This window comes from Saccostrea cucullata, unplaced genomic scaffold (genome assembly GCF_032062105.1).
Source record: "Saccostrea cucullata isolate Sc308-1 unplaced genomic scaffold, CSIRO_AGI_Scuc_v1 ctg6897, whole genome shotgun sequence".
Taxonomy (NCBI): Eukaryota; Metazoa; Mollusca; class Bivalvia; order Ostreida; family Ostreidae; genus Saccostrea; species Saccostrea cuccullata.
Window position 1 is genome coordinate 22,501 of NW_026927973.1, and position 10,902 is coordinate 33,402.

Consider the following 10,902-nt stretch of genomic DNA (forward strand, 5'->3'; position numbering starts at 1 on the left):
AACCAAAACTTAATGTTTTTAAATTCTCTTTTATAAACATAGGAATGGTTGCTGAAGCTTGGGGTTATGACTGGGGTGATCATTCAAGGTCATTACATCAAAAAGCATAGAACAGCTGGAGCATGCAATAAATTATCTGGGCCCTTAAATTCTACAGTGTCAACAAACGACAATTTAATAGAGCAGGTATCAATTAAAAAAAATCCTGTTCTCACTCAGTTTTAGAAACATGTTTTGGATGCTACTAATGCACCTTGTAAAATTATTTTTTTTAACAACTGAGACTTGAGCAATCTTTTGTTTCATATTGCAATAAATTTTGAAAATATCTTGAATGAAAAAGATCATGAAGATACATGTATATTTTATACATGAAATTTACATTTAGAACTCATGTGCCTAACACCTTCTATTCTTGTTTAACCCTGCAGATAAATTCATACCATGATGCATCTGTGACTATAGTTAGTCTTTATATTGCCTGCATCCTTGTTTGTTTCTATGGTACAAAGGAACACAAAGGTAAGAAAAGCAGAACAGCCAAATCACAGATTAATTTGTATTCAACCTAGTTATGTTCCCCAAACGGAGTTTGGGAACATATTGATTTTACTCGGTTTCTTATTATTATTATTATTAAGGTCTTCCGTCTTCATGGAAGACCTTATAGTGATTGTATTGTTTCTTATTAATATTATTATTATTATTTAATATTATTATTAAGGTCTTCCGTCTTCAGCGGAAGACCTTATTGTTTTTCTTAGGTTTCTTTTCCACTATTTTTATTATTATTGTTTTTTTTCTTACCGATATTGTACGCGCGATTTCTCGAGAATGGCTCGATCGATTTTCATGAAACTTTCAGGTCTGATAGAACATCAAAAAATCTAGATATATATTTTTTTATTTTGATGACGTCACTTCCGGTTCGGAGTTTTCTGCGATTTAGTGATTTTTATAGGGTCACTTTGTCCGGCAGTTTTCTCAAAAAGCACTTATCACAGAAGCTTGAAATTTTCAGTGATGCTAGAGCAACTTTTGGAGAAGTGCACTAAATATATCACAACTACCGGAAGTACGAAGCGCCGACGCTCGCTATGGCCCGAAAAAAGTCCTATCAAGAATTTCAAAATTTTAAGCACCTTTTCAACGATAACTTTTTACCTAGAAATATTTTGTTAAAGCATGTAGAACAAAAATGGTGTAGAATTTCAAGATCTTTCAAATGACATCTCGAAAAAAGGGCTGGCCCCTTAAATAAGGGGCCTGGAGGAGCCGAAATTTTTTCCTTTATATCTTATAAAGTATTGATATTTTGTGATACGTCAAAAAAGCAGAGTTGTTCAAAATGTCAAGCTTAATCTATTGAAGACATCAAAATACGTCCGGCGTCGTCACTTTCGGCGAAACCGGAAGTAGTCGGAAAACGCGTATTTTTGCCGTTTTTGACAAGTATTTTGGTAACACATGTCTCTGGGAGCATTAAAATTAATTTTCCGTCCGTCGTCGTCACTTCCGGTCAAACCGGAAGTAACAGAAAATGGCTTATTTTTGCAATAATTAACATGGATTTAGAGGAATCAAACCATTTTTGGACGTTATTTCTCATTTTTGTTAAAAATGAAAGCCACTTCCGGTCAAACATGACGGAAGACCTACTCGTTGCTTTGCAACGAGCTTTGCTCTAGTTATTATTAAGGTCTTCCGTCTTCACGGAAGACCTTATAGTGATTGTATTGTTTCTTATTATTATTATTATTATTATTATTCTTTTTTTGACAAAATTTTGTGCACGCGATTTCTCGAAAACTATTCAGCGGTTTTCAACGAAACTTTCATAAAAAATGCGTTATTACATGAAGTTGTGCAGTCTATAATTTGTTTTGGAAAATTCGCTTCCGGTGCCAAGTTATGGACAATTTTCTGATTTTAAAATGCGTTTTTGTCGCGCACTTTTATCGAAAATGGCTAAAGATATGAACTGGAGACTTATTGGAGACAATAGCTCGTGACTTTCTGGTCTGCAGAATCACCTTTTTGTGTGTCGTCAATACTTCTGGTCGTTACGAGATGCAAATTTAAAAAACCGTATTTTTCGAACTTTTTTGTTTTCCAATATTTTTCATTTATTTTTGGAATGCTAACAGTAACCCTTCTTATAATGCTTGCTATATGATTTGTTTGTAAATTGATAAATCCAAACTCCACATATTAGCATTTAAAAATCTGAAGCGGGTCCAAGATGGCGCCTGTCCCTGTCAACTCCGACATTTCGCAATAGGGGTTTACGGAGTCAGCCGAGCGTTTGCTTGAACGAAGGTAACATAAGGATAAATGAAATGTAAAGGAATACTTGGATTGTCACGTTGTATTTACGTTGCAATTCTGTGTCAAACTAAGTTCTTCTTAAACGTCTTCTATAATTGATTTGGCTGGTTCTCAAAGTAGAAAAAGAAAAGACTAAATGTGCAAATGAAATACGATACCTAATACATGTATCTTCTGATTTGCAACACGGAAAAACATATCTTAAATCATATTTATAAGTAATTGTTTTTCAAGAAAGAATATCAATGAATACAGTAAGTATAAAACTTGTGTCATATTAAACTAACAGAAAAGACAAAATAAGATAGCTATTTTTTTTAAAAGATCGTTTAATGGGGTTTGTATTAAAATTATTGTCTCGAAGATCTGATTCAAGTTATTGAGCACAAATGGTATCCAATTCCCTGACTGTCGAAAGGCGAGCCATGTTTTTCGGCGAAACACTATAACCTTTTCATGGAAATTTAACTAATCGGGAGAGTTCACTTTGGGGATAAACAGGAAATTAAAAAAGGTAAAAATCCGTAGCCGTATCACTGCTTTAGTCGTACTTGCTTACATACGATATGGAATTTGTAAAATTAAATGTGTTAAATATGCTTTCTTATCCTCGAATTTAAGGCTATAAGAACATTTCTTTATTTCATTGAAGCTATCACACCTATAAGATAGAACATTCCAAAGAAAAGGCGCTAAGATTAATTCGTGGCGTTTGGCGCGAAATTATGAATAGTGACTCGCCTTTCATAATTCTAAGACAAAAGCACTGTTATACCGAGGTATATACAAGAAAATTTAGAGCAGAGGTCCCAAAAGCGTAATATTTTTTTGCTGGATTTTCATGTTGGCAACTAGCGTTTGGCGCTAAATTTTGAATAATGACCTGCCTTTCATAATTTTAAGAGAGAAGCATATTCGTTAATATATACAAGTAGATTAAGAGTAGAGGTCCTGATAGCGTAATATTTAGTGCGTTGGAATTTCATGGCGACTTGGGTTCAATCTCCCTTGTGTGCAAATCTTTTTTTTTACTTTTTCAGCTCGATTTTACGTCTTCTTTCCGGAATCGGACGGAAGACCTCTCGTTGCTCGCAACGAGTTTCTCATCTAGTTATTATTCTTTTTTTTGACAAAATTTTGTGCACGCGATTTCTCGAAAACTATTCAGCGGATTTCAGCGAAACTTTCATAAAATATGCGTCATTACATGAAGTTGTGCAGTCTGTAATTTTTTTTGGTAAATTCGCTTTCGGTACCAAGTTATGGACGATTTCCTGATTTTAAAATGCAATTTTGTCGCGCACTTTTATCGAAAATGGCTGAGGATATGAACTGGAGACTTATTGGAGATGATAGATCATGACTTTTTGGTTTGCAGAATTGCCTTTTCGTGCGTCGTCAGCACTTCCGGTTTCTGCCGGAAGCATATTTAAAAAATGCAATTTTTCATTTTTTTTTGTTTTTCGATATTTTTCTTTGGTGTTTTCTATCTAAATAGAGACTCATTTGCAAATGCGTAATATGTAATTCTTTTTAGAATCGAAAAAGGCAATCTCGAGATATTCGCATTTAAAAATTTGAAGCGGTGTTTTCAATGGCCGAATGGTTAGCGCATTGGATTGTCACGCGGGCGACCCGGGTTCGCTCCCCCGAATGTCCGACTTTTTTTTTTTATCACTTTTTCTGCTAGATTTTTCGTTTTTTATTTCAGAATCAGACGGAAGACCTCTCGTTGCTCGCAACGAGTTTCTTTTCTAGTTATTATTATTAAGGTCTTCCGTCTTCAGCGGAAGACCTTCTTGTTATTCTTAGGTTTCTTTTTTACTTTTATTTTAATTAAGGTCTTCCGTCTTCACGGAAGACCTTATAGTGATTGTATTGTTTCTTATTATTCTTATTCTTTTTTTGACAAAATTTTGTGCAGGCGATTTCTTGAAAACTATTCAGCGGTTTTTCATGAAACTTTAACAAAATATGACTTATAATATGAAGTTGTTACTTCCGATGCAAAATTTGGAAAATTCTCTTCTGGTGCCAAGTTATGGACAATTTCCTGATTTTAAAATGCAATTTTGTCGCCCCTTTTTATCAAAAACGGTTTAGGATATGAACTGGAGACTTCTTGGAGATGAGAGATCATGACTTTGTGGTTTGCAGAATCACCTTTTTGTGCGTCGTCAATACTTCCGGTCGTTACAAGAAGCGAAATTAAAAAGTCTGCATTTTCTAACTTTTTTGTTTTTCCATATTTTTCATTTATTTTTGGTATGTTGATAGAAACCTTTCTTCTTATGCTTTCTATACAATTTGTTTCAATATTGATAAATCTAAACTCTAGATATTAGCATTCAAAAATCTGAAGCGGGTCCAAAATGGCGGCTGTCTCTGTCAACGCCGACATTTCGCAATAGGGGTTTACGGAGGCAGCCGAGCGTTTGCTTGAACGAAAGTAACATATGGATAAATGAAATGTAAAGGAATACTTGGATTGTCACGTCGTAGTTACGTTGCAGTTCTGTGTCAAACTAACGTCTTCTATAATTGGTTTTGACTGGTTCTCAAAGTAGAAAAAGAAAAGACTAAATGTGCAAATGAAATTCGATACCTTATATCTTTTATGCATCACGGAAAAACAGATCTTAAATCATACTTATAAGTAATACTTTCTCAAAAAAGAATATCAATTAATATTGAAAGTTTAGATCTTAACCACTGTTTTTCCTATGCACACTTGTGTCATATTAAACTAATAAATAAGACAGAAATAAGAAAACGATTTTTTAAAGATCTCTTCATGGAGTTTATTTTAGAATTCTTGTCTCAAAGACCTGATTCAAGTTATTGAGCATGAATGATATCTGATTCCTTGACCGTCGTAGGGCGAGCCATGTTTTTCGACCTCTTTCGATTAAGTAATCGGGATAGTTCACTTTGGGGATAAACAGGAAATTGAAAAAAGTTAAAAATTCATAACAGTTTCACCGCTTTAGTATTACATGCATATATACAATATGGAATTTGTAAAATGTGTTATATATACTTTCTAAACCTCGAATCTAAAGCTATAAGAACGTTTTTTTTTATTTCATTGAAGCTATCACACCTATTTAATAGAACATTCCACAGAAAAGGCGCGAAGATTAACTCCTAGCGTTTGGCGCCAAATTTTGAATAGTGATCTACCTTTCATACTTTTAAGAGAGAGGCACTGCTTCGTAGAGTAGATGTCCTGATAGTGTAATATTTAGTGCGTTGGAATTTTATGCTGGTGACTTGGGTGCAATCCCCTTGTGTGCAAATCTTTTTTTAACATTTTCAGCTCGATTTTACGTTTTCTTTTCGGAATCGGACGGAAGACCTCTCGTTGCTCGCAACGAATTTCATCTAGTTATTGGGTTTTTTTTTTACCGATTTTGTGCACGCGATTTCTCAAAAACGGCTCGATGGATTTCCATGAAACTTTCAGGACTTATGTAACATCACTCGAACCTAATGCGTTTTTTTCTGTTTTGATGACGTCACTTCCGTTGTTCCGTTTCGAGTTATAAGCATTTTAATGATTTTTTAAGGGTCAGTTTGTCCGCACGATTTCTCCTAAACAGCTTTAGATAGACACGTGATACTTTCAGGTATGGTAGACCTAAGTCTGTAGATTTGTGGAATGTATTTCATTTCTATCTGAAGTGCCGCACGTCGGCGCACGCTATGGCCCGTAAATAGTCGTATCGCAAATTTCAAAATTTTTACCACCTTTTTCTACGATATCTTTTTACCTGGAAATATTTTGTTAAAACATATAGAACAAAAGAAGTGTAGAATTCTGCCATCTTTCAAATGCTATCTTTTAAAAAGGGCTGGCCCCTGAAATTAAGGGCCTAGAGGGGCCGAAATTTTTTCCTTTATATCTTATAAAGTATTGATATTTTGTAATACGTCAAAGAAGCAAAGTTGTTCAAAATGTCAAGCTCAATCCATTGGAGTCATTAAAATACGTCCGTCGTCGTCACTTCCGGCAAAAACCGGAAGTAGTCAAAAACGCGTATTTTTGCCTTTCTTGACAAGTTTTTTGTTAACTTGTGTCTTTGTGATAATATTTATTAATTTTCCGTCCGTCGTCGTCACTTCTGGTCAAACCGGAAGTAGCAAAAATGGCTTATTTTAGCATTAATTAACAGAAATTAAGGTGATTTATACATTTTTGGGCGTTACAACTCATTTTTGTAAAAAATGAAAGTTACTTCCGGTTTCTTCCGGTCAAACAGGACGGAAGACCTTTTTAGGGTTAATAGGTGTGTAGTGTAGGTGTGCGGAACGAAGGTCATTTTGCGCGCATACGCATGCACGTGCGTGCGCGTGCAATGAGTGAAATGACTGATATACTTTATATAGACGTAACTTTTTCATTTTTTGATGAAATACTATAAAACTCATTATATAAGGATATATTAGTAGTGTAAATAATATGACATGGTCAAATTAGCACGAACTCACGCGCATGCACGTGCGCTGTGCTCTGATTGGCTGAAACAAAAACCTCAATATCTTTCTTGTTTTTTGCCGAAATGCTTTGATATTTAAAACATAGTCATGCATTAGGATATCCTATAATTTGATAAATAATAATTTTCATGAAATCACGCACATACATGTGCGCTGTTATCTGATTGGCTTAAACTTTAAGTTGTCATAACTCCCTTGGTAATCAACCAAACAGGATGGAATATAGAACGGAGATAGACATAAGGGACTCCTACAAAAATGTATGGTCATCATGCACATGCATGCACGTGCATATGGTTCGTCTTATTTAATGAAGCTTACAGGGACTAAGGCACAAAAAGGGAGTTGGGGAGCGTTTGGGGAACATCTGTAACGGTTCCCGTTACAATTAGCCCTAGTTAATTTATATGTTACAAACCAACAATGAGGTGGGTTTTTTTTTCTTTCAGTCAAGCAAGTGATGTCAGGAGATGGTTTCTTTAAAGGATTACGGAAAGTATTGTTCTTCCGACCCTATCTGAAGTTATCCATGTCTGTTTTATTTTTGTCTGTAGCAATCTCAGTAGGTAGATACATAAACTCACAGCTTAACTTTGATTCTTATTTTAAGGGGCTTAAATTGTTTTTTTTTTAACTTGTCCCATTTACCAGTAGTCTTTTAAAATTACTTTTAAGCAATTTGGAGCATAATAAAATCATTTGTAATCAGTCAAACCCCATTTTAAACTCTTCATCTTTCCAGATTACTCAAGGAAACTTGGCTCTATTCTGTACATACTCACTTGGCATGGGCAAATATTTCTCCACATTCATCACCATCATCATGGTTAGTATATACATGTACATATAAATGGGTCACCTTTACAGGTTTCAATCATATAATCTGTAGTCTTGCATTAAAGATTTCTTTAAAAACAAATTTCCAGGCCTCCACAATCTGTAGTCTACCTGTCTGGCATTTTATACAAATGAAAATTGGCAAGAAGAGAACCTTTGCCGCTGGAATGTTGGTAAGAATTTTTGGAGAAGCATTATATCTCAGGAAATCTACACAAGATAAAAACAGCAAATAAAACAAATTCGATGCTATTTTAATCTGGTCATTGTTTATCTCTCTTTAGATGTTCATCCCTGTTTTGCTGTCACAGCTTTTCCTTCGTGACAGCTTTCTTGTTTACACTATTATACTGGTCTTCGCTGGATTAAGCATTGCAGTCTCACTTCTTCTACCATGGTATGTACAGAGTTATCTCCCTTCCAATATCAATAAAGTTTGTATTTATATTTTCTTGCGTGACTTTATTTTTTTTCCCTCCCAGGTCTATGCTTCCTGATGTTATAGACGAGTTTTATCTCACACACGGAGAACACAAGGATGCCATTTTCTATTCCTTTTACGTTTTCCTCAACAAACTGGCTACAGGACTAGCAGTGGCCTCTTCTCAGTTTGCTTTAAAGTGAGCTTGCTTCATGTTTTAGTTTCTCTTAGATAAAGAACAAGTTTAGAAACCTGCTTCTTAATCTTTAATTCTGGTTCCTTCATTAACTTCATTTAACATGTAGCGAGAACCAACAATCTGTGGCATATAGAGATAAAAAGAATTTTGTGAGTTTTAATTTTATTTTCTGATTTCAGGTATGGTGGATACCGAGTTGGAGACTGTGAACAACCCCCTGGTGTGGGACTTGCCCTGAGGTATCTAATGATACCGGGCCCCATTATAGCTGTGGTGATTGCTTTAGTGTTCCTCGCTCAGTATCCAATCAGAGATAAGAGAGATCGACTCAGATGACAGGAAATAGTCCGAAATACCAGTTAAATATTCATTCAAAGTAACTCAGCTCAATTAGTCTTAATACTGATAATACAGCTGATATCAACTCCAGATTTACTGAAATAGTCACTGTAAAAATTTAAGATGATTACAAGAAACTGTATCATACAGATGTACAAGTTAAAACTGATATTCATCTAAGACTTCATTTGACATTTTCATTTTTTTTTTTTGGTAATTTTTGTTTTCATTTATGATGACAACTGTGTTTGCATTCCAGCAAAATTAATCATTATATTTTTATACATGTGTATTATGCATTTGCAAGATTTAAGTGCAATATCTGTGGAAGTTAATAAATTGAAAGCCTAAAAGTGTGTGTTGATATAAACCATTAAAAAAACCTAAGCTTGAACTTTTTTTTTACTTCCATGTGCCTTTGACAAATGTATTGTATACAGGCAACTTTCTTTACAAGGCCACTAATACCACAGGGATACATTATTTTAAAATAGATTTTGAAATTGGGTGTTTATTTCGATTTCCATATGTGAGTAAACTTTACTCAACTTTTAAAGTCTATTGTATATTGGTAGGGTAAACTCATTATAACTTGGTCATGGAGTGATGCATCACATCCAAATTCAATTCATCCAATATTAATCCTGTTAAACTGCATTCTCAATCACTAAGAACTTGCTACTGAAAATATCGTTTATGTTCAATTAAAAGAAAAATTATACATGCATTTCACTAATGATCAAAACTTATTGAAACCTGAGTATATTTCCTCAGGACATTTTTTTTTGGATAACTTATTTTTCTCATATAGAAGTTGTACCTCTAGAATCATTAAACCAGATGTTTTAAAAGCTATAAATCCCAACACATTTCTGACAGATATATGTTCATTTTAGTACACCTCTACATGTACAGGGCTATCGATTCTCTAAATCTGGGGCCGATATTCGGCCCCGTTCCCAATGCAAAAAAGGTACCTTTTTTCCCAAAAGAAAGGTGTAAATTTCCCAATTTCCATAGCAAAATATTAATTAAAAAATAAAAGTCCATGAAACTTAATCGGAAAAAAACCCCAAACAAAACACACTTGCAAATGAAAGTGAAACTGTACTTCTGTTTTATTAGTTCGCGCCAAATGTATTTGTAAACTGGTTCGGGGAACCAGGTTATTGTTTTTACAAAAATGTATACTAACTATGAGTGCAGAGTATCTTGTCATGTAGTTTCGACAAAAAACGTCATTTTGGTTTTAAAAAAAGACATTTCATTTAAACATTTGTAAGCTGCATCTAGAAACATACCCACGCTTCGGCATGTTCAGTCTCGCGCTGTATTGGTAAGCAAAGTTGTCCATGTGATCGAGGAAATTCGGGAATATGTGACTAGCGACTGTCACTCAGAAAGACATATAACCGCAATATCAACACTCAAAGATAGTAATGACAAAGCTAATGTACTTTCATAAGTAGCCTTTGTACCCATGTTTGTTCTGTTTAACTGTTTATTTAAAACCAGAGTTAAATTGATGACAAAATGCTAGAAAAGCAAAATTTGAGGATTTTATGAGGAGGTTATCCAACTTTTCCCAAAATGACGATAATCTCCCAATTTTAACCGCCCCGGCCCCAGTCCCAAAAAGTGGTTTAGAGCCCTGATGTATGACAGAATCAAATGCTTGCAATTTTACCTGTTCTTCCCTGAAGACTGTGTCATATTCTGGAATTGGGTTGTCATCAAAATCATCCTCCTTCATGAGAAGCTTGACTTGAACTGCATTGAACACATTGTGTACGTCTACTGGTCTGTGGCTAAACAACAGGAATAGTGAGAAAACATGTCTGGATTCAATTAATTGCTTTTGCCATTATTTTATATCATACTGCAATTTCATAATCCATATTTGCTTTAAAAGAAACAAGAGTGTCACTCATTATACTTATACTAATCTTCAGGACCTGAACACTGAACTTAGTGAAACTACTCTGAATTTTGGCATCAACACATTAAGCTTTTCAATCATATAGGTCAAGGAGTGAAATATTTCAGTCTGATTAGTAGTCCTTTACCTGTCACAAATATAGAAACGAACACAGTCCTCTGGTTGTAGAACATCTACCACGTCAATGGAGGCACCACAATTTATCATCAACACATGCCGCACCTACAAAACATCTTAAAATTTACAAACCACCAACACAGCAATAAATAGTAAGAAACAATTAAAACAAAAAAATTCTGTAAAACTATATATTTTCTCCTTTTTATACAATGAACATTG

General features: G+C 34.5%; 2 protein-coding genes across 2 annotated transcripts in view; one reads left to right on the top strand and one right to left on the bottom strand.

Annotated features, from left to right (window-relative positions):
- The window catches only part of LOC134276053 (sodium-dependent lysophosphatidylcholine symporter 1-A-like), a 16,497-nt gene extending 7,722 nt beyond the window's left edge, over positions 1–8,775 (top strand). The window contains 9 exon segments of the mRNA XM_062758334.1: positions 43–58; positions 60–186; positions 432–522; positions 7,278–7,390; positions 7,571–7,654; positions 7,755–7,838; positions 7,950–8,062; positions 8,148–8,285; positions 8,465–8,775. Coding sequence (XP_062614318.1) covers positions 43–58; positions 60–186; positions 432–522; positions 7,278–7,390; positions 7,571–7,654; positions 7,755–7,838; positions 7,950–8,062; positions 8,148–8,285; positions 8,465–8,621 — 923 coding nt within the window. The 3' untranslated portion in view covers positions 8,622–8,775.
- The window catches only part of LOC134276052 (cell division control protein 45 homolog), a gene marked incomplete at both ends in the record, with an annotated part of 33,278 nt that extends 22,493 nt beyond the window's left edge, over positions 1–10,785 (bottom strand). The window contains 2 exons of the mRNA XM_062758333.1: positions 10,312–10,432; positions 10,691–10,785. Of these exons, the coding sequence (XP_062614317.1) occupies positions 10,312–10,432; positions 10,691–10,785 (216 nt within the window). The remainder of the gene's footprint in view (positions 1–10,311; positions 10,433–10,690) is intronic.
- Between the last annotated feature and the right edge of the window lie 117 nt (positions 10,786–10,902).